The sequence below is a fragment of the Dipodomys spectabilis genome, unplaced genomic scaffold, assembly GCF_019054845.1.
Source record: "Dipodomys spectabilis isolate Male_0828 unplaced genomic scaffold, ASM1905484v1 ptg000468l, whole genome shotgun sequence".
Classification (NCBI taxonomy): domain Eukaryota; kingdom Metazoa; phylum Chordata; class Mammalia; order Rodentia; family Heteromyidae; genus Dipodomys; species Dipodomys spectabilis.
The window spans coordinates 1,114,123-1,138,606 of NW_024871145.1; the positions used below are offsets into that span (position 1 = coordinate 1,114,123).

General features: G+C 40.4%; 1 protein-coding gene and 1 long non-coding RNA gene across 4 annotated transcripts in view; one reads left to right on the plus strand and one right to left on the minus strand.

Annotated features, from left to right (window-relative positions):
- Positions 1 to 7,778, minus strand: part of LOC122098264 — a 93,161-nt gene extending 85,383 nt beyond the window's left edge. For 2 of the 3 annotated variants that reach the window (XR_006145703.1, XR_006145705.1), the window contains exons 1-2: positions 7,078 to 7,778; positions 4,786 to 4,880 (exon numbers count right to left, since the gene is read on the minus strand). This is a non-coding gene — a long non-coding RNA (uncharacterized LOC122098264). The remainder of the gene's footprint in view (positions 1 to 4,785; positions 4,881 to 7,077) is intronic. The other variant, XR_006145704.1, reaches the window with a different exon arrangement.
- Positions 7,779 to 15,220: 7,442 nt separating this feature from the next.
- On the plus strand, positions 15,221 to 15,969 carry LOC122098266 (protein FAM216A-like). The gene is given in 2 exon segments (XM_042668698.1): positions 15,221 to 15,928; positions 15,930 to 15,969. Coding segments are annotated over 2 exon segments (696 nt in total). The 5' UTR covers positions 15,221 to 15,272.
- The last annotated feature ends 8,515 nt before the right edge of the window (positions 15,970 to 24,484 follow it).

The window sequence follows — 24,484 nt, forward strand, 5'->3', positions numbered from 1 at the left end:
TTGAGGCCAGCCTAGGGAAGAGAAATATGTTCATGAGACTCTCAATCAATAAAAAGTTAGGTATGACGGTGTGCACCTATTATCCTAGCTATGTAGAAAACAAAAATAGAGGATCATGGTCTAGCCCTGCCTTAGTACAAATGAAAAATAAAGCAAAAAGGATGAGGGGTATGGCTCAAATGGCAGAGCAGTTGTCTGGATAGTGCAAGGCCCTGAGTTCAAACTGCAGTAACCTCTTCCACATCCCCCCAAAAAAACAAATATTAAAATTCACATGGCACCACAAAGGACCCTGAATTTTCAAAACAGTTCTGAGAAAGAAAAACAAACCTAGAGGCATTACTTTTTTTTTTTCTAGTCCTGAGGCTTGAACTCAGGGTCTGGGCTACCACTTAAGCCATAGGGCCACTTCCGACAAATTCCCCCACTATTTATGTGCTACTAAGGAATCGAACCCAGGGCTTCATGCACGCTAGACAAGCACTCTACCACTAAGCCACCTTCCCAGTCCAATGTATTTTTTAATTTTTACTTATTTATTTTGCCAGACTTGGGGCTTGAACTCAGGTCCTGGGTGCTGTTACTTGAGCCTCTTTGTGCTCAAGGTTAGCACCCTACCATTTGAGCCACAGTGCCACTTCCAAGGCCCTACAATTCATGATTTAAAAGCATACTACAAACCTATCATAAAAAAAAAATACTGGTATAAAAGCCAACTCATAAGTCTAAGGAACAGAATCAAAAGCCCAGAAGTACCAGCTACTAAGGAGGCTGAGATTGGGAGGATGACAGTTCAAAGCCAGTCTAGAGAGAAAAGTTGGAGATCTCCCCCAATTACAATCAGTGTAGTGGCACACACCTGTTACCTCACCTAAAGCAGGAAGTTCAAATAGGAAAAGTTTAGGTTGGGCAAAAAGTGAGACTATCTCAAAAATAATCAGAGAAAAAAAGGGCTGGAGGACTGGATTATGTGGTAAAATACCTGTCTAACACAAAATTCTCAGTTCAATCTCTACCTCCACCAAAAGAAAAAAACGCCATTATAAATGTACCAAAAGTATTAAAGTAAATTAAGCTTGGCGCAGGTGACTCACACCTGTAATCCTAATCATTCAGAAGGCTGAAATGTGAATTCCAATAGCAATTGGAAGCCAGGCCTAGCAGAGATATCCATGAGACTCATCTCTAATTAACCAGCAAAAGGACTAAAGTAGAAGTATGGCACAAGTGCTAGAGTGCCAGCCTTGAGCAAAAAACACAAGGGAGAAGAGGCTGGACGATGGTGGCTCACTGTAATCCTACCTACTCAGGAAGCTGAGATCTAAGGGTCATAGTTTAAAGGCAGCCTGGGCAGGAAACTCTGTGAAACTCATTGCCAATAAACTACTAAGAAAAAGCCAGAAGTGGCACTGTGGCTCAAGTAGCAAAGTATTAGCCTTGTGCAAAAAACCTAGCTTTCTAGCCCCTTAGTTCAAGCCCCAGGACCAATACATGCACATGCACGCACACACACACACACAGACACACACACACACACACACACACACACACACACACACACACGCGCGCACGCACACACACACACACACACACACTTAAAGTAAACCATATTTAAAGAAAGCTATGATAATGTCCCATCAAATTAATAGAAGATTAATTTAAAAAAACTGTTGTACAAAAGACACAATGGAAATTCAAAAGACGAAAATTAAAACTTCAAGTGGGGGAAGTAGAGCTATGGCTCAAGTGATAGGGTGCTTATTTTAAGCAAAAACAAAATAAAACAAAACAAAAAGAACAACAACCCTCGGGAAAGGCACCCAGGCCCTGAGGTCAAGCCCAAGAACCAGAACAAAAACAAAACAAAAAAACTTGAAGACAAGTTAGTAGAGATTATACAAGCTATAAAACATAACAAAATATTAAGAAAAATGAACAGTAAGTTCTTATTCATACATAGAAGCTGGACCTAAATGGATACATACTCATGGAGACATACATATGCATACATACCCAAATATGTGTATTTATATGTACTTATGCACAGAATATTATTCTAATTATAGGACTATTTAGGAAGAAGATGGGAAAGGAATAGGGAAGAATAAGAGGGTAAATAATTTTGTAATACATTGTGTTTAACTATGTATAAAGATATACATGGATGGGTGAGAAAACAGAAAGCAAGAGAGAGGGTTATTCTGACCAAATCAATATATGCACATCTGAAATGCCATGTGAAACCCACTGGTACAATTTTTGTTTTAAACCTGGTCCTGGGGCTTGAATTCTGGGCCGGGGCGAAGTCCCTGAACTTTTGCTCAAGTCTAGTGCTCTACCACTTGAGCCACAGCATCATTTCTGGCTTTTATTGTGGTTTTCTTGGAGATAAGTCTCACAGACTTTCCTGCCCAGGCTGGCTTTGAACAATGATCCTCAAATCTCTGCTAGGATTACAGGTGTGAGCCACCAGCACCTGACACTACTGGTGCAATTTTAACACACAATAAAAATAGGAAAAATGACCAGAAACTAAAACAAGCTCTGTTGGGGGGAGTGGGTACCTGCAGGAGGGGGTTGGGCTAAATGTAGCAAGTAAATATGGACATGTACTTTATCTGCATGTATGATAATAGAACAATGAAACCTGTTGGACATTGTTTTAAGAACGGGGAAGGAGGGGAAGGGAGAGTGATAGAGTAAAGTTGATACATTTGTACAACTATCACAATAAATTCCCTTTGTACAACAAATATATGCTAATAATAAAGAAAAAGTAATAATTTCTGGAAGCTTCCCACATTTTTCAGGATTCTGCTTTTTTGTTTGTTCATGTAGTACTAGGGATTGAACCCAGGGCCTCACACATATGAAATACATGTTCTTCCACTGAGCCACACCCTCAGCTACTTCCCACATTTCATGGAAAACAAAGTATTAATCTTTAGGCTGGGGATTTAGCTCCATGGAAGGGCATTTGCTTGCCTGGCAAATGCAAGGCCCTGAGTTCAGGCCTCAGCTCCCAGGAAGGGAGAGGACTAAAAAGACCCCCTCCACACACACACACAAAAGGCAAAATAATATTAATCCCTGTATCCTAGAAAATCAAATGAAATAAATCCACATCCATGCATCATACAGGATTCAGGCTTGAACTCTGGGCCTCATGCTTCCACTCTGGTTTTTTGCTCACGTATGATACTCTAGTACTTGATCCATGCCTCTAGCCCACAAGAAACGTTTTTAAAAACAAAATGGCAAACGTTACTCATTGTATACAAAAGAGACCTCTACAAGATTAACAACTAATTATCAGAAACAATGTGGCCCAGGCTGATTTCAAATTCATGGTATTTTTTTCTACCTTAGCCTCTCACATACTGAGATTTAGGCAAGCACCAGCATTTGTGACTGAGCATCTGGACCATCAAAATGGACACCTTTCTAGAAAGGCAAAAAGAACTGAAACAAGACAGAGGGCTGAGGATGTAGCTGAATGATAGAATACTTCCCTAGCACAATGAAGCCCTGGGCTTAATTGGTCCCTAATGAGGGATGCAAAAATCCTCAACAAAATAACAGCAAACTGAAACAAAGAATACATAAAAAGAATTATTCAGCTAGGCATCGGTGGCTCACACCTATAATCCTAGCTATGCAGGAGGCTGAGATCTGAGGATCACAGTTCGAATCCAGCCCAGGCAGGAAAGTCCGTGAGACTCCTATCTCCAATTAATCACAGAAAAAGCTGGAAGTGACACTGAGGCTCAAAGTGGTAGCCTTGAGCAAAAAGGAACTCAGGAACAGCATCCAAGCCCAGAGCTGGAACCCCAGGCAGCCACACACGCAAAAAAAAAAATTATTCACCATATCCCAGTAGGGTTTACTTCAGTAATGGTTCAAGATATGAAAATCAATTAATATAATATACAGATCAAGGAAAAGCTTTTTATAAGGCCACAGTAGTCAATACTGAATGATTCTGGTATAAGGCAGACATAGAGATCAATGTATTATAATTGCTAATCCATAAATAAACTTCACATTATAGTGAACTGATTTTCAACAGAGTACGCCAAGACAATTCAATGGAGGAAAATATAGTCTTTTCAATCAATGCTGCTGAACAACTGACACATGCCAAAGAATGAAATAGGTCCACGTCTTTTCCTTATGCCTTACAAAGAAATTAACTCATAATGGAAAACTTAAATGTAAGAGCCAAAACTAAGATTCTTATTAGAAAACATATGAAGAAATCTTCCTGGTCTAGAATTACCCAATGGTTTCTTAGCTACAATACCAAAAACCAAAACAAACATATGAAAGAATAAACTATATTTTTTAATCAAAATTAAAATATTTTGGGGCTGGGAAGGTGGCTCAGTGGTAGAGCGCTTGCCTTGCATGCCTGAGGCCCTGGGTTCGATTCCTCAGCACCACATAAGCAAAAAGAAAAAAGCCGGAAGTGGCGCTGTGGCTCAAGTGGTAGAGTGCTAGCCTTGAGCTGAAGAGCTGAGGGACGGCGCCCAGGCCCAGAGTTCAGGCTCCACGACCGGACCCCAAAAAAAAAAAAAAATTAAAATATTTTTCCTTCAAAGGAAAATAAATGATGAGTAGAAATGGGAAGGAGGGACTGGAAGTAAGGAGGACATTGTATGAAAGGAAATGTACTCATTATCTCACTCATGTAATTGTAATCCTCCTGTACATATCACCTTTAAAATAACAATAAATAAAAATTTTAAAAAAAGAAATGTGGTAAAATGCACATATAAAATTTACCTCTTACTCACTTTTTTCCTTTGACCATACGAATTAAGCAATAAGCACCATGCTCCTACCACTGGGCAGCCACTTCATGACTGTGATCTTGACCACTGAAAGTAAAAAATATCATTAAAGTCATACGGTGTTTGTCTTTCTGTGGTTGGCCTGTTTTACTTAGCATGGTCTGCTCAAGGTTCACCCACATTGTAGCATTTTGAGGCTGGGTAAAATTCCATTGCTTATATATACACACTACATTTTCCTTATATATTAGTCTGCTGACAGATATTTGAGTCATTCCTGTTTTGTCTATTTAAAGTCATGATACTGTGAACATGGGTGCATACATGCCTTTGCTTTTTCTTTTTTGCCAGTTCTGGGGCTGAACTCAGGGCCTGGACACTGTCCATGAGCTTCTTTTGCTCAAGGCTAGCACTCTATCACTTGAGTCACAGCACTACTTCGGGCTTTTCCTGTTTATGTGGTACTGAAGAATCAAACTCAAGGCATACATGCATGCATGCATGCATGCACTCTACCACCAAGCCACATTCCCAGCCCGTCCTTTCTTCTCCCCTTGGTTGTAACTGTGTTTGAACCCAGGACCTAGGCTTTTCTTGATCATGGCTAGGGCTCTACAACTTGAGCCAGCCTCCCACTCAACTTTTTGCTGGTTATTTTGAAGATGGAGTCTTGAGGATTTTTCTATTCAGGCTGGCTTCAAATCACCAACCTCAGATCTTAGTTTCCTGAGTAGCTAGGATTGCAAGCATGAGCCACTGGAACCTAGCCAATATGTCTCTTTGAGATCCCAATTTCAGTTCTTTTGGGTATATGCCCAGAAGTGAATTTTTGAATTATATGAAAATCTTATTTTTGCTTTTTGAGGAGCTACCATACAGTTTTCCACATCAGCTATAGCATTTTACATTCTCAGCCACCACTGCCAAGTGTTCAGATCTCTCTACACCTACAACACTTCTTTTTATTTTCTGTTTTGATGACATCATTCTTAAATATTACATTTTATGCTCATTCTAAATCTATATCTATGCTCATCTTGGAGCCTAGGCTCCAAGAAGTAAGAAAAATTCATAACTAGTATGTGGCCACTATAAAGGTCAAACTTTTTCTTCCTGACATTGAAACATATTTACTTACTTAACCTTACATATGAGTTGGGGAATTTCTCTATCTGCAAGTATATGTGAATTTTGTATCTATTCCAGCATCTGAAATATCTCACAGGAATGATAAGATAAACAAACATTACAGATTTTATTCTTAAAGACATGAAGTGAAAGACATCCCACAGAAAGGAAATATTTGCAAACCATTTATCTCATAAAGTATTCATCTCTAGACTACATAGACCTCCTACAACTTAATAATAATAAAAAAAAAAACATTTTAATGTGTAAAAGACCTGAATAAACATTTCTCCAAAGATTTACAAATATCAAAAAAGCACATGAAAAGATAAACACCATCATTTAGTCATCAGGGAAATGCTAATCAAAACTACAATCAGAGACCACTTCTTACTCACTAAGATAGCTAGAATAAAAAATACAAATACAATAATTGTTGGCAAGCATGTGGAGAAATCAGCAATCTTTCACACTAGTGGTGAGACTATAAACTGGTACAGCTGCTTTAAAAGCAGCCTGGCAACTTCTGGAAATGTGAAGTATTTGGCCCAGCAATTCTACTCCTAGCTATAAATCCCAAAACAAATGAAAATACATATCCACAAAGAAAAATTCACAGAAATGATCCAGGTAGCATTATTTACAATAGCTAAAAGGTAAAAAACTATCAAAATATTTCATCAGATGGTAGGTAGTATGTAAATACTGACCCCAGCTACAAGCTAGATGAACCTGGAGGAGATCATGCTAAGTCAAACAAACCTATCAGAAAAGTCTACATGCTTTATATTCCATTTGTCTAAAATGTCTAGAATCAGTCCTATGGCTTAAAGCCAGGCCCGACAGGAAAGTCCATGAGACTCTTATCACCAATGAATAGCCAGAAGTGGCACTGTGGCTCAAGCACTAGAGCGTGAGCCCTGAGCAAAAGAAGCTCAGGGACAGTACCCAAGTCCTGAGTAAGCTCCAGAACTGGCACACAAAAAAATAAAATAAAATGTCAAAATGAGAAAATATATAGACAGAAAAAAAGATTAGTGGTATCCTTAGGCTGAGAGTATGGTCAAATTAGAGAGAGGAGATAGCTAAACTTGATGGGATATCTTTTGAAGTTACTAAATTGTCCTAAAGCTAGCTGGGCACCAGAGGCTCATACCTGTAAGCCTAGAGACACAGAAGGCTGATTTGGAGAATTGTGGTTTGAGGTCAGCTGAGCAGAAAAGTCTGTGAGATTCTGTCTCCAATTAACCATGTGGCAGACACTCAAAATGAATTGTTTTCTCCCAAATCCATAGACAAGTAGGAAAAAAAACAATAATTAGTGGTAACAGGAATTTGAATAGCATAATTATAAACGTTAATAGCTATATAGAAACCTTAACACTAAATAGGTATTCAATGTATTCTTTTCATACAAATATGAAAGAATCAAAAAATAACCAAGAGGTCAGATGCTAGCGGCTCATGGTTGTAACCCTAGCTACTCAGGAGGCTGAGATCTGAGGATCATGGTTCAAAGAAAAGTCCATGAGACACTTTAATCTCCAATTAATCAGGAAAAAAACGGAAGTGGAGTTATAGTTCAAGTGCTAAAGTGCTAGCTTTAACAATAACAGCCAATCTTTATTCCAGGATATCGTTTCTGAACAAAGCTTTCTCCAAAGCAAGGAGACAAGAGTCAGACTCCATCCTAAGGAAGTATAAACAAGATAGGATTGTTTGTCTTTCTGTCAGGGCAGATGTATTAGTTTGGTAGAGCTGCTATAGCAAATCAACACAGGCTGGATGGTTTCAATCACAGAAATATACTTTTTCATTGCAATAATGAGATGCACAAGACGCTATGTTTAAAAACGAACTTTACAATTTAGGCGGGGGGGGGGGTGGTAGTTGGGGAGGTGGGAAGGAAGGGATGGTAGGAAAAACAAAGGAGGAAACAACAATGCTTGAAAGGAAATGTACTCATTATCTTGCTCATGTAACTGTAACCCCTCTGTACAGTATTTTCACAATAAAAAACTTATTTAAAAAACATAAATAACAATAAATAAATAAATAACAGCCAAAATAACCTCTGGAACAGTGCCGAGGCCCTGAGTTCAAGCCCCAGGACTGGCACAAAATTGATTAATATAATATTAAGTAAATAAGAATTAGACCACAAAATGTATGTGTGTGTGTGTGAGAGAGAGAGACAGAGAGGGTGGGGTGAGCACGCTCGAGCACAGCACACAGGGTGCTGCAAAGTTGCATATTTAACTACTGAACTATTAGTTGGAGATGGGGCTACAGAGAATTAAATTTGTGGAAGACAAAAATCTGCACTTTTTCTTCTATATCTTTATACATTTTCTACACTATTTTTTTTTTCTGGGTGCTGGTCCAGGGCCTTGAACTTAGGGCCTGAGCACTGTCTCTGGGCTTATATGCCCAGCAAGCATTCTACCCCTTGAGCCACAGCTTTATTTATTTTTGGCTTTTTGAGTAGTAAATTGGAGATAAGAGTCTCATAGTGCCTTTTTCTGCCACTGGCGCCCAGTATACATTGATTTTTTTTTTTAGAAGCATGTTTCCATTTGTAATTACATGACTATGAACAAAAAAAAATGGGTGCATGTGTGTGTGTGTGTATATATATATATATATATATATATATATACATAACCACTAAGAAATCCAAAAAGAATACAAAGGAATTATACAGTTGACAGCACGTTTTGAGATTAGAAAAGACTCTTTTTCTTCTTTTCCCTTTGCCCAGTGTGTCAATAATAAACAAGTATTACTGCAAAAGTTCCAATGAGTTCTAAGCCTGGCGCTGGTGGCTCATGCCTGTAATCCTAGCTACTTAGTATACTGAGATCTGAGGATCGCAGTTCAAAGCCAGCCTGGGCTGGAAAGCCCATGAGACTCTCATCTCCAATTAACCACCAGAAAACTGGAAGTTTTCAAAGTGGTAGAGAACTAACTAGCCTTGAGTGAAAAAGCTCAGGGACAGCACCCAGGCCCTGAGTTCAAGCCCCAAAACCACTACCACCACCACCACCACCACCAACAACAACAACAACAAAATGAAGGCCAATGAGTACTGGATCACAAACTTAAGATATGTTAATCATGTGGGGCTGGGAAGGTGGCTCAGTGGTAGAGCGCTTGCCTTGCATGCCTGAGGCCCTGGGTTCGATTCCTCAGTACCACATAAGCAAAAAGAAAAAAGCCGGAAGTGGCACTGTGACTCAAGTGGTAGAGTGCTAGCCTTGACCTGAGGGACAGCGCCCAGGCCCAGAGTTCAGGCCCCACGATCGGACCAAAAAAAAAAAAGATATGTTAATCATTTCATTCAGTACAAGAGCAAATTAATGGGCAATCATTTCCCCACTGCTTGTCAAACCATTCTAGTCACTGAGGAAAACAGAAAATGTTATAAATGTATTTATGAAGAAATACTCTGCATTTAAATGCAGAAAGTAACAAAACTTTACTGGAGAGAATAAAGTATGGAAAGGAATATACTGTATTTTTGGATGTAACTTCTTCTCAAATTAATATATGGACTTCAAACAACATAAATCTAAAGAAATCCTAAATGGGAGAGGTACTGACAGTTATTCAAATATGATCTGGAAGGATAAATATAAAAATAATCAGAGAGACAAAGGGTAAACAAACACAGTGTTCATACTCACTAGAAAATGAACTATACAACTTTTGGGGACAGGAGGGAAAAACTAGAAAGAGAATAAGGGAAGGGGTGACATTGTCCAAAAAGAAATGTACTCTTTACCTGACTTATATAACTGTAGCCCCTCTGTACATCACCTTTATAATAACTATTAAAAAGTCCCTTAGCAAAAAAAAAAAATCAAACACAATAGTTCATATTTGTAATCCTAGGTAACTCGGAGGCAGAGAGCAGGAAGATCATGGATCAAGACCGCCTGAGCTAAAAGTACTAGTTCATTTCACCTTATAAAAGCCTGGCATTGGTAGTGTGTGCTTGTCATCCCAGGCAAACCTAAAATCAAAATCCTATCAGAAAACTAACTACAGCCGGGCGCTGGTGGCTCACGCCTGTAATCCTAGCTACTCAGGAGGCTGAGATCTGAGGATCACGGTTCAAAGCCAGCCCCGGCAGGAGAGACCGTGAGACTCCTATCTCCAATAAACCACCAGAAAACCAGAAGTGGCGCTGTAGCTTAAGTGGTAGAGTGCTCGCCTTGAGCTGAAGAGCTGAGGGACAACGCCCAGGCCCAGAGTTCAAGCCCCATGACCGACAAAAAAAAAAAAAAGAAAGAAAAGAAAACTAACTACAAATTAAAAGGGCTGAGTGTGGCTCAAGTAGTAGAGCACCTGCCTAGCAAGTATGAGGCCCTGAGTTCAAATTCCAGTACTGCCAAAAAAGAAAATCAACCATCTATAAAAATGTTATTTTTAAATCTTTAATAATTTTAAAGGAAAAAAGCTTAGTGAGATAGAGAGGATCTGATATTGATTTCATTTCAAAACTTGGAAGCAAAGCTAGATAAAATATGTAATTTTAATCTCCAAATATCTCACCAAAATGCTAATACTGTAGAAATGGGCAAAGTATATCAGAATGTTAAAAGTGGTAGCATGTAGGTTTGCTTTTCTCCTTACAATGTTTCTGACATTTCTAATTTTATATATAGGTGTATGTATGCATATATATATGTGTGTGTATTATGTGTAGAAAAGTTATATATACATGTTTTATTCTATAATAATAAAAATGAAAAATCAGATATCCTTTAAAATACCCAATAAGAATATGAAAAATGAAGATGAAAAAATAAATTACGGGGAAAAATAACCAATAAAAACACATAAAAGTGAATTCAACCTAATAATTTTTAAAAGGCCGCTTAAAATATTTTTTTATCTCTAAAACTGGTAAAGACATTTAAAAGGGTTATTTTCCAAGGGAATATTCCAGCTTTCAAAGCAGCAGAAATCCACCCATTTGCATCTTTCTTTAAAACACAAAAGGAGGAGGAAAAAATTGTTTTTCTTTTTGTGTTGCTTTGCTGCCACCTACAGACAACTATGTGAAATGCAACTAAGAAACTGCAGCAGAATGAATAAATGGTTTCTTAATAACTAACTACAGAAGATAGAGATTACATATAAGTTTTAGACTTATATCAGAGATAGAGATTACAAGAGTGTAATTCTTAGACTTAAAATTAACAAATGTTTATTTTTCCAATTACTGCATGGAGGGATTCAGATGAATAGAGATAGGTGCATCAAATCCAAGGAAAGAATAATCTCTTAGGTCATTAAACAAGCTTTGATGCTTTTTTTCTTGTTATAAAGGAGTTACAATTTTGTCAGTCAAGTTGTGAGTACAATGCTTCTTGACAATGTTAAGTCTTCCCCTACCCACACGTTATGTAGTTCATTTTTTACATAGTGTATATTGAATACAACAACTACATTTGCTCACCATTCCTCCCTTCATTCCTGTACCCCCTTTTGACCCTCCCAAAACACATGTTTCTGTTTCCTGGTATTCTTTTTGATAAATATACTTTAGTTGAGGGGCTGGGAAGATGGCTCAGTGGTAGAGTGCTTGCCTTGCATGCCTGAGGCCCTGGGTTCGATTCCTCAGCACCACATAAGCAAAAAGAAAAAAAAAAGCCGGAAGTGGCGCTGTGGCTCAAGGGGTAGAGCGCTAGCCTTGAGCTGAAGAGCTGAGGGACAACGCCCAGGCCGAGTTTAGGCCCCACGACCAGACCCCCCCAAACAAATAAATAAATAAGAATAGTTTCGGGCTGGGAAGGTGGCTCAGTGGTAGAGTACTTGCCTTGCATGCTCAAGGCCCTGGGTTCGATTCCTCAGCACCACATAAGAAAAAAGCCCGAAGTGGCGCTGTGGCTCAAGGGGTAGAGCGCTAGCCTTGAGCTGAAGAGCTGAGGGACAACGCCCAGGCCGAGTTTAGGCCCCACGACCAGACCCCCCCAAACAAATAAATAAATAAGAATAGTTTCGGGCTGGGAAGGTGGCTCAGTGGTAGAGTACTTGCCTTGCATGCTCAAGGCCCTGGGTTCGATTCCTCAGCACCACATAAGAAAAAAGCCGGAAGTGGCGCTGTGGCTCAAGTGGTAGAGCTCTAGCCTTGAGCTGAAGAGCTGAGGGACAGCGCCCAGGCCCAGAGTTCAGGCCCCACAACCGGACCCCAAAAAAAAAAAATATATATATATATATACTTTAGTTGTTCAGAGAATTCCTTCCCTAAGTATACCCTCCTTTAGTTAATCTGTTTATATGTAAACACATTAAGCTCTATATATGTTATTATGCATAGTTGTATTTTAGATATAGCTTCCACATGAGAGAAAACAAGTCTCTCTGAGCCTGGCTTACTTCATTTGACACAATTTGTTCTAGGTCCAACCATCCAATTCCCTGCAAATGGCATAACATTATTCTTTCTAATAGATGAGTAAAATTCAGTTATGTATATGTACTACATTTGCTTGAACTACTGTTGATCTGTTGTAGGGCATTAAACTTTAACTTAAAATATTATCTCACCATAATGAAATCAAACTAGAAAAGTACAGGGAGACAAGAAATTCTATCAACACTTGAAATAACAGGCAACATACCTACATCAATGGATCAAATTCGAAATGTAAAAGGTAATAAAAAATCATTAGAACAGAATGAAAAGTGCAACATATCAAGAATTTGTGGATGCAGCTAAAAACGCTGAGAGGGAAATTTATAGCACAAAACATTTATAGATGAAAAGAAGAAAGATCTCAAATCCATAATCTAAGTTTCTAACTCAAAATAATCACATGTTCTTGCTCATTTTGTGAAACATAGACCTAAAACTATGATAATGATGAAAGTAATAATGATTGGGCATGAATGTAAAAATGGAGGTCTGGGCAAAATTAGAGGAAGGGGAGGAAAGGAAAGGACACTAAGGGGTAAAGAGGAATGAAGTTCTCTTTCTCCATATATATCTATATGTATCTATCTATGTTACACATGTGTATATGTATGCATACTGAAGGTAAAGTAATAAGGTGCTGGGAAGGTGGCTCAGTGGTAGAGCGCTTGCCTTGCATGCTTGAGGCCCTGGGTTTGATTCCTCAGTACCACATAAGCAAAAAGAAAAAAGCCGGAAGTGGCGCTGTGGCTCAAGTGGTAGAGTGCTAGCCTTGAGCTGAAGAGCTGAGGGACAGTGCCCAGGCCCAGAGTTCAGGCCCACGATCGGACCCCCCCCCCCCAAAAAAAAAGAAGGTAAAGTAATAAAATCTATTAAAGACTGAAAAAAGGAGGAGAAGGGAAGAATGGAAATAAAATGAAGGGAATATGTTCAAAGTATATTGTATGCCTGTATAGAATTACCACAATGAAATCCTCTCAAATTATTGATAGCAGCCAGGTGCTAGTGGCTCACACTTGTAATCCTAGCTGCTCAGCAGGCTGAGATCTGAGGATCGCTGTTCAAAGCCAGCCTGGGCAGGAAAGTCCATAAGACTCTTATCTCCAATAAAACACCAGAAAATCAGAAATGGTGAAGTAGCTCAAGTGGTAGAGCGCTCACCTTGAGCTAAAGAGCTGAGGGACAGCGCCCAAGCCCAGAGTTCAAGTCCCATGAACAAAATAAATAAATAAATAAATAAATTACTGATAGCAATTTAAAATACAATATAAAAAAGACACTAGGAAAACAGACAAATAAATACAAAGAAAAAAGAAGATAAAGACCAGAAGTCACTAAAACTGTAAATAGGAAAATAACAGAGAAATAGATTTTTTTTTTGCTGGTATTGGAATTTAAACTCAGGGCCTCTCACTCTCTGAGCTTGTTTGGCTAGGTGTCAGCCCACCATCTGACTGAGAAATCCATTTTTGTGGGGATTGGTCATGGGGCTTGAAATCTGGGCCTGGGTGTTCTTCATTCTTCAGCTCAAGGCTCGTGCTCTACCATTTGAGCCACAGCGCCACTTCCAGTTTTCTGGTGGTTAACTGGAGATAAGAGTCTCACGGACTTTCCTGTCAGATCTCAGGCTCCAGAGTGGATAGGATTACAGGCGTGAGCCACTGTCACCCACAAGAAATCCATTTTTAAAAGCTAGTTCTTACTCAGTCTTACTTGTTTTAAGCAATACTGCACAACTGAAATATATATTAGAAGGTCACTATGACAGATATGAGCTACTGTAACATGGATGAACCTCAAAACTCTTGTTAAGTGAAAGAAGCCAAATATTAAACATTATATATCACACAATTCAATGCACATGAAATATCTAAAAATAAGTCCCCAATTGTCAGAGACTTACAGAAGCAGGAATGAGTATTGGAGTTCTGGTTTCACACATTAAAATGATTAATTCTATGGTATATAAAAAATGGGATGGCTAACATAAAAATAGTGATAACACTAATGCTTCTAGGAATGTGGAGATCTGGATCATTCCTGCTCTTCTGGTGGGAATGTAAAATGTCCAACTCTATAAAATTATTTGTCAGTTTCTCATACAAACTAAATGTGGGGGGGGGGGGGGGGGAGGGGATGGGAACCTGGCTTAGTGGTAGAGTGCTTGTCTAGCATTCATGAAGCCCTGGCTTCAATTCCTCAGTACTCTACACAGAAAAAGCCAGAAGTGACATTGTGGCTCAAGTGGTAGAGCAAAAGAAGCTCAGTGCCAAGGCTCTGAGTTCAAGCCCCAGGACTGGCAAAAACAAAAATAAAAACAAACAAAGAACCCACCCAAACATGGGGTACACAGACAGGGGAGGATGTGACATTGTCCAAAAAGAAATGTATTTTTTACCTGACATGAAATGATGGTAAGATTATATGATGGTTTAAGATGTTAGGATCTGAAGGATACATGAGTCCACAAAACTGCATATAAACTACAATTATCTCAAGACTGAAAAATGGAATTAAAATCACTTTGAAAAATGTAGGAAATTATGTGTAACTTAAGAGTTGAAGAAATTCTTATACAAGTCTATAATTTATGACAGGAAAAAAATCACATACTCAACTATATAAACACTATTTATTTATGTATTTATTTATTTATTGTCAGTCCTGGGCTTGAATGCAGGGCTTAGACATTCTCAGAGCTTTCTCGCCCAAGGCTAGTCCTCTACCACTTTCAGATACAACACCACTTTTTCGAGATAATCTCACGGACTTTCCTAGCCAGGCTGGCTTCAAACTGTTATCCTCAGATCTCAGCATCCTGAGTAACTAGGATGAAAGGCATGAAACACCAACATCTAGCTAAATTAATATTTTGAAATGACAAAAAAATGCCGTAGGAGCCCTGCGCCGGCACCAGGTGCAAGGCGATGCTGGGCCAGGCTGAGGGGCCCCTCGGGGCCAAGACCAAGAGTGGCAGCCACCGATCAGCTGAACATTCATATTACCAGAATGCCAAAAGTACAGAAAGAATTAAAGATAGACACAAGATGACCTCACACATGGCCATGCTGCACGAGTTATGGCAGACGCCCCTCCTGCAGACCATTCACATCCCCAAGGCGCTGGTGCATACCTGCTTCCTAAAGCATCCATACCTCACTGTGAGCCAGAAGCATTACCTCTATAGCATCGCAAAGATCTGCAACTCCAGCTATCTGCGGATGCTGATGAAAAGGCAGTACATGCAAGTGATTCATTACAGCTCGCAGGAGCCAGGCGCACCCTGCTGCCGCTGTTCACAGAAACAGCCTTCCGCTGCCACCACAGGGCGCCTTCAACTGGCGAAGGGCTTGTCCTGCACCCAGGCTGCACCCCAAGGGAGCCTACAGCATTCCTTTTGGCGCTCCCTGAGGAACAAAGAGGGGTTAAAAAATGGACATGTGTCCAAAACAAGATGTAAATCAATGAAGATTTTCAGAAGATCAGGCAGACTGGACATGCAGCCAATTTCTTCAAATGACTCTGAATCCTACATGAATGAAGAAAAAAAGGAGGAAGACCTACTAAATAAGTATATGCAATCTGTCGACTGAAGAACAGGAAGAACATCTGATGCTGGCCTGACAGTCCTGCGTGCTGGGTAAACAGCTGCAGCACAGTGCCAAAGGCGGGGTGGGCGCAAGGGCTGACGTGTGCTCTCCATGTTTAGAATTGCATTTTGCACCATTAAGCCATTAATTTTGTTTTAGCAACTTGTGTGCAAATGATATTTGTGTAATAAAATTTTCCTGAAATATATGCTTATACTTCTGCTATGTACAATTAAAGTTTTCTTGTCGCATAAAAAAAAATGCCGTAAGCAAAGTCAAAGAATAAATGGTTTGCAGAAAGATTTACAATGTCTTTAACAGACACGGGGATAATTTGTACACTACCTAGAGTTCTTGCAAGTTTTTTTAAAAGGCAGCTCAATTTTTTTAAATGTACAAAAGGTATGAACAGCCACTTCACACATTAACAAATTCAAAATGCCCAGAAACAGCACTCATTCTCACTAACAGAAAAATGCAAAATAAAGCTAAAATAAGATCTCCTTTCTTACCCATAATTTGGCAAGAACTTTTTTTTTTTTTTTGTAAGTCATGGGGCTTTAACTCTGGGCCTGGGCACTGTCCTTGCACTCTTCAGCTCAAGGCTAGTGCCCTACCACTTGAGCCACAGTGCCATTTCTGGTTTTCTGGTGGTTTATTGGAGCCAGCCCAGGCTGGCTTTGAACTGTCATCCTCAGATCTCAGCCTCCTGAGTAGCTAGGATTACAGGAGTGAACCACCAGCACCTGGCTGCAAAAACTTTCAAGTGTGGTAATTATTTCACTCTGAAGGAGAAAATAAGCATTGTCAAGTTTGTGTGTGGAAAGTAATCTAAGAATGTTGTATTGTGAAACTATGGATGCTCTTCCACTTGAAAATCTGGAAATTTAACCCAAAGAAACAGGAATAAAAAAGCTGGTAGGAGAGGAGTGACTCAAGTAGTAGAGAACTAGCTTTAAGCACAAAAGCTTAGGAACAGTGCCCAGGGCCTGAGTTTCAAGCCCCATGTCCACCTCCCCCCAAAAAGGAATGTTCATTGTAATATTTTTAATAGTAACAACAAAAAAGCAGGCAATGAGAAATGTCTGAATTCAACTGAAGTATTCCATGGTACAGAATATTTTGTGGCTATTAAGAAGTGTAGATGCGGGCTGGAAAGGTGGCTCAGTGGTAGAGCGCTTGCCTTGCATGCCTGAGGCCCTGGGTTCGATTCCTCAGCACCACATAAGAAAAAAGCCGGAAGTGGCGCTGTGACTCAAGGTAGAGTGCTAGCCTTGAGCTGAAGAGCTGAGGGACAGCACCCAGGCCCAGAGTTCAGGCCCCACGACTGGACCCCCCCCCCCCCCAAAAAAAAAAGAAGTGTAGATGCAGGCTGGGAAGGTGGCTCAGTGGTAGAGTGTGCTTGCCTTGTATGCCTGAGGCCCTGGGTTCGATTCCTCAGCACCACATAAGCAAAAAGAAAAAAAGCCAGAAGTGGCACTGTGGCTCAAGTGGTAGAGCGCTAGCCTTGAGTTGAAGAGCTGAGGGACAGCGCTCAGACCCAGAGTTCAGGCCCCATGACCGGACCCAAAAAAAAAGAAAAAAAAAAGAAGTGTAGATGCGCTACGGAGAGTAGTACAGCAAGTGCTGAGCATGTGTGATTCTGTTTGCCCAAGAGGGAGAAGTGAAGCAGTTAACTGAGAATTGCTAAGAGAATAAAGCCAAGTTGTAATCCCAGTTAAAATAATGCTTATTTGGGATTTCCTTAAGACACAGACAGCAGTATCAAAGGTTTCTAAAGTGACCTCTTAGCTCTTAGACCAAATGAAGTTTCAAGAATAGGAGAAAAGGGAGTTGGAAGGTGGCTCAGTGGTAGAGCGCTTGCCTTGCATGCATGAGGCCCTGGGTTCAATTCCTCAGCACCACATAAGCAAAAATAAAAAGCCAGAAGTGGCGCTGTGGCTCAAGTGGTAGAGCACTAGCCTTGAGCTCAAGAGCTAGGGACAGTGCCCAGGCCCAGAGTTCAGGCCCCACAACCGGACCCAAAAAAAAAAAAAAGAATAGGAGAAACGTTTGTGAAACTCTTATCTACAATTAACTACCATAAATAAATAATTGAATGAAATGAAAAGTGGAGCTGTGGCTCAAGTGGTAGAGTGCTAGACTTGAGCAGGAAAGCTCAATGATGGCACCCAGGCCCTGAATTAAAGCCCTGGAACACCCCACCCCACACCCAAAAAAAAGCCACACACACACACAAAAAAAAAAAAAAAACACAAAAACACAGGAAAGGTATGTTTAGCAGCACTTCTCCTAGAAAATTATCTTCACCCTTCCAAAAACTGTAAGATGTAACTGAGCATATTTATAAGACAGGGAACACCTGGTGTACTTACTAGCTTTCTATCATTGTGACAAATACTGAGAGTCAACTGAAAAGTTTATTTTTGACTCACGGTCTCAGAGGTTTCACCTCACAGTCAGTGTATTTGGGCCTGTGGCACACAGCACAAGGCAGGGGTGTGGAGTAGAGAGCTGATCCCCTCATGGAGGCTGGGCTGGGAAATAAAAAGACCAGAAGGGCAGGGCACTGGTGGCTCACACTTGTAGTAATCCTAGTTACTCAGGTGGCTGAGATCTGAGGATCGTGGTTCAAAGCCAGCCAGCCCAGGCAAGAAAGTCTATGAGACTCTTATCTCCAATTAACCACCAGAAAACCAGAAGTGGCACTGTGGCTCAAGTGGTACAGCACTCGCCTTAAGCTGAAGAGCTCAGGGACAGTGCCCAGGCCCAGAGTTCAAGCCCCACAACCAACAAAAATAAATAAAATAAAATAAAATCCTAGCCAGGCACCAGGCTCATGCCTATAATCCTGACTACTCAGGTTGCTGACATCTGAGGATTGTGGTTTGAACCCAAGCTTGGGCAGAAAAGTCCATGAGACTCTTAACTCCAATTAAGCATTTAAAAAAAAAAAAAAAAAGGGTGGCTCAAGTGGTAGAGTGCTAGCCCTGAGCAAAGAAAAGTGTCAGAAACCATGTCCAGGTCTGAGTTGAAGCCCCAGGACTGGCACAAAAATAATTAAATATATACATATATACATACACATATATATACATATACATATATATGTATACATACACATATATGTGTGTGTATGTGCGTGTGTGTATATATAGATATATATATAGATAGATAGATATACATTTGAGCCAGATACCAGTGGCTCATGCCTGTGATCCTAGCTACACAAGAGGCTGAGATCTGAGGATCATGGTTCAAGCAAGCTCAGGCAGACAAACTTGAGAAACTCTTGCCTCCAATTAACCACCAAAAAGCTGGAAGTGGAGCTATGATTCAACTAGTAGGACAAAAGCATTGAGCAAAAAAGCTCAGGGACTGAGCCCAGGCCTTGAGTTCAAGCCTCAGAATAGGCAAAAAATAACAACAACAACAACAACAGTAGTCTGCAATAATAATGATGATAATGGCAATGATAATGATAATATGCCAGGTGCCAATGGCTCTTGCATGTAATCCTAAACTAACTGGGAGGCTGAGATTGGGAAGACCTCAATTACAGACCAGTCTGGACTAGAAAAGTCCATGAGACTTCATCTCCACAGAGAAAAGCTGGACATGATGATGTATACCTGTAATTCCAGCAACAAGAAACCTAAAGTAAGCAGACTGCTGCTCATGCACTGGCTTATGTGGCAGGAGAGACTATCCTAAAAATAACCAGCAAAAATTGGGACTAGAGGCATGGCACTGCGGTAGTACACCAACCTAGTAAGCCTGAGATCCTACTCTAATTCCTCTAGTACTGAAATAAAGAAATTTCCGTGTTTCACAAATGACTGAGGTGTTCTAAAAGGGAAGGTGTTTTTCTTCATCTTGGCCAGTGCTGACTTCTCCCTTTGTTAAAATCTTTTAAAAGGTAAAGCCACATGGGCTGTGGCTCATGTGGCATAGTTCCTATTTACCGAACTCCAGTTCTTTACAATTTGATAAAATACGATCCTATTTCTATATTTTAAAAAATTACTTCTGAAACTTCCAAATTTACATAGACTAAATTCCTTTCATGTCTTTAGTGTTGGCTACTATGAGTTAAGAGTTTAGCTCTTTCCTCATGTTTAAATGAAAAATAGACAGTGACTGTCTGCCCAGGTTAATACTCATCAATTTCTATGTTCCAGACCCATTCTGTATTGAATTCTGACATATCAATAGCTCTGAATTCACTGGCTCTTTTCCAGCAAAAGTGGGTATTTAACAATAACAAAGATGATCACACTTCACTGGACACACCTAGGACTTCAGGTTCCCAGGCCAACATTGCTTAGCTACTCTCCAATAGGCGTTTGTGTTTATTAATATATTAAATTCATAATTTCCTATAATGGCCACTAGAGGGCATTAACCACCCGAAGCATCCAGAGCTACAGAGCTTGCTTAGCTCGACTTGAATGTGCTTAAACTAAGTAGGGATTTTTTTCTGTTTAACACCATTGTAAGTTTTTTAAATGGCCATTATTGAACCTCTTTCCCAATTATTAAGCACAGAAATTCAGATAAAGTGCTTTGCAGTGCCTACCTACCAAATAAACAGTAAGCTTAGTGTTTGTATAGATGGTCTTGCTATATAGCAGATACTGACCTCCAACTCCCAATTCTCCTTCTTTAGCCTCCTGTCTGCTAGGATTACAGGCATGCATCACCATACAGGCTACGTTATTTTGGTTATTGTCATTCATATCACCATTTTTTTTCCCTGAAAGACAGGAGAGGGGGGAGTGAAAAGAGGTTGGTACATCCTTCTTATTCTTCTAAAATATACAACCTTGCTCATATCTGTTAAAAAGTTCCAATATACAATTGTCATACCATTCTCAAAAGTGCTTCAGCCTTGAATTACTTTATTAATTCCAATGAAGTGTGGCTCTGGTTGTTTTTTGTTTTGTTTTATTTTTTGTGTTTTGCCAGTCCTGGGGCTTGAACTCTGGACCTGGGAGCTGTCCCTCAGCTCCTTTTGCTCAAAGCTAGTGCTCTACCACTTCAGCCACAACTCCACTTCTGGATATCAGAATCTGAGACTTTCCTATACAGGCTGGCTTCAAACCATGATCCTCAGAGGTCAGCCTCCTGAGTAGCTAGTGGCATGAGCCACCAGTACCCAGCTGCCATTTACTTTTTTAATGTATTTTCATTAAGTATGAATCACAGTATATGCTCTGCTCATCCCTAATAAAATGCATTTTATAGGGCTGGGAAGGTGGCTCAGCGGTAGAGCGCTTGCCTTGCATGCATGAGGCCCTGGGTTCAATTCCTCAGCACCACATAAGCAAAAATGAAAAAAGCCGGAAGTGGCGCTGTGGCTCAAGTGGTAGAGCACTAACCTTGAGCTGAAGAGCTGAGGGACAGCACCCAAGCCCAGAGTTCAGGCCCCACGACTGGACCCAAAAAATAAAAAATAAATAAATAAAATGTATTTTATGAAATACAAAAAAATTAAAAACTAAGAAATTACTGAGATTTTATTTTTCTGTGTATTATCCATTATCTATTATTGAGATGTCTGTGACCTTTTTTCTACTGGTGTTCTACATTCTAAATAAATGTATCTTACCTTCTCATCATCATTAAATTAAAATTAGTATGTCATCATTGTTGAAAATTTGAAAAGTTCACAAATGCAGAAGCTAGGGGAAAAGATCACTAATCATTATTTTAGTGAGTTCATGGTACTTTCTCTATTTGCAGGCTGTTCAGATAGTTGAATGTACATGAGCCCAGCACACATAATGAAATGATGCTACTGCTTCACAGGTTTCTATGTAATGTCTTGAATTAGTACTAATTATATCACTATTATTTACAAAATGCAATGATTATCTTTGTGTAATTCTTGGAAATGTGCTTTAATTTATAAAATTAGCTAAAGGACAAAGAAATTAACCATTTACCATGTACATTTCAAACTTTTTTTTTTTAACCTTTGAAAGTCTCTCTAAAGATTACAATTAATACTCCTGCCAGGTGCTGGTGGTTTACATCTGTAACCCTAGCTACTCAGGAGGCTAAGATCTAAAGATCATGGTTCCAAGCCAGCCCAGGCAGGAAAGGCCATGAGACTCTTATCTCCAATTAATCACAAGAAAAAGCCAGAAGTAGTGCTGTGGCTCAACTGGCAGAGTGCCAGCCTTGAGCAAACAGGAGCTCAGGGACTGTGCCCAGGACCAAGCCCCAGGACTGGCAAAAATTAATTAATTTAAAAAATACTCCAGGGCTGGGAAGATGGCTCAGTGGTAGAGCGCTTACCTTGCATGCATGAAGCCCTGGGTTCCATTCCTCAGCACCACATAAGCAAAAAGAAAAAAAGCCGGAAGTGGCGCTGTGGCTCAAGTGGTAGAGCGCTATCCTTGAGTTGAAGAGCTGAGGGACGACACCCAGGCCCAGAGTTCAGGCCCCACGACCGGACCCCAAAAAAAAAAAAAATACTCCGGAAGGGTCAAAAATAGCATCGTACTGGCATAAAAACAAACCCAAACACCAATGGACCAGTAGAGAAGACTCAGGAATTAAACCACACAGCTATAACCAACTAATTTTTGACAAAGAATATCCATTGGAGAAAAAGTCTCTTCAACAAATGGTTCTGGGAAAATTGGTTATTCTTTGAGACCCAAAGTAGAACCCTTGTCCCACAATTACTTTACTAATGGTGTTGGAGGACAGGGCAAATATAAGCTAACCAATCCTGAGAGCAAACTTCAAGGACAGAAAACAGGAAGTAAACAGATAGAAAACCTCAAAAGGCAGCTAGTGATATGAAACTATTTATATTCACTTTCTATTATACTTGGGGGAGAGGGAGAAGCTGGAAAGAAGTTAAAGGAAAGACAAGAAACTCAGGGGCTGAGAATGTGGCTTAGTGGCAGAGTGCTTGCCTTGCATGCATGAAGCCCTGGGTTCAATTCCTCAATCCACATACACAGAAAAAACTGGAAATGGCACTGTGGCTCAAGTTTTAGAGTGCTAGCCTTAAGCAAAAGAAGCTCAGGGACAGTGCCCCAGCCCTGAGTTTAAGCCCCAGGACTGATCAAAAAGAAAGAACTCAAGGGCTGGGAAGGTGGCTCAGTGGTAGAGTGCTTGCCTTGCATGCATGAGGCCCTGGGTTCGATTCCTCAGTACCACATAAGCAGAAAAATCTGGAAGTGGCCCTGTGGCTCAAGTGGTAGAGCATTCGCCTTGAGCTGAAGAGCTGAGGGACAGCACCTAGAGTTCAGGCCCCACAATCAACAACAACAAGAAAAAAAAAGAACTCAAGAAAAATATCTCTTTGCTCCTGGTTTATACTCCTAGCATAGTAGTTGGTACCCGCTAGAGGGCACTGCACACAAAAATAAGAGACAGGGGCTGGGAAGGTGGCTCAGTGGTAGAGCACTTGCCTTGCATGCATGAGGCCCTGGGTTCAATTCTTCAGCACCACATAAGCAAAAAGAAAAAAGCCGGAAGTGGCACTGTGGCTCAAGTGATAGAGCACTAGCCTTGAGCTGAAGAGCTGAGGGACAGCGCCCAGGCCCAGAGTTCAGGCCCCACAACCGGACCCCCCCCCCCCCAAAAAAAAAAAAAAAAAAAGACAGACCAAGATGAGGAACAAAGTTTCATACTGGCTAGTCCAAAGGAAGGTACTAAAGAAGTTCAGTTGATTCACAAGGGACAAAAATATGAGAGATGGATGGGTACAAGGCCAATGATTGTGGTTTTCAAACAATGGCTAAAAAATGCACTAGGATGGAACAACAGCATGGTCAGTGAATTTAATTCTCAGGGGGAACTGTACAAGTATTCAACACTTTTACCAGCCAGGTACAGCAGCACTGATATGGGTATAGTGGCAATTACTGTACCCCTTAGGGATATGATTGACAGATATGTTTTGTTCTTTATGTGATGCTGTGATAGATGTATACAAAATGAAAAACTAATGAATGTATCTATCACCGAGAATACTTTTTTTAACTCTGAACATTAGAAAAAACAACTCTTTAGTCAGGTGTGATGGCTCAAGCCTATAATCCTGGTTATTAAGAGGGTGGAGATCAAGAGATCATGATTTCCCCAGGCACTGGTGGTTCTCGCCTGTAATCCTAGCTACTCAGAAGGCTGAGATCTGAGGATCATAATTCAAAGCCAGCCCAGGCAGGAAAGTCCATGAGACTCTTATCTTCAATTAACCACCAGAAAACCAAAGTGGTGCTGTGGCTCAAGTGATAGAGCACTCACTTTGAGCTGAAGAGCTCAGGAACAGCACTCAGGCCCAGAGTTCAAGCCCCATGTTACGGGGGAAAGACAGAAAGACAGACAGAAAGACAGACAGGAAGGAAGGAAGGAAGGAAGGAAGGAAGGAAGGAAGGAAGGAAGGAAGGAAGGAAGGAAGGAAGGAAGGAAGGAAGGAAGGAAGGAAGGAAGGGAGAGAGAGAGATCATGGTTTGCTACTCTAGGTTAAAAAGGAGGGGGGGACAGGGGTCAGGTGTAACTCAAGTGGCAGAATGCCAGCTTTG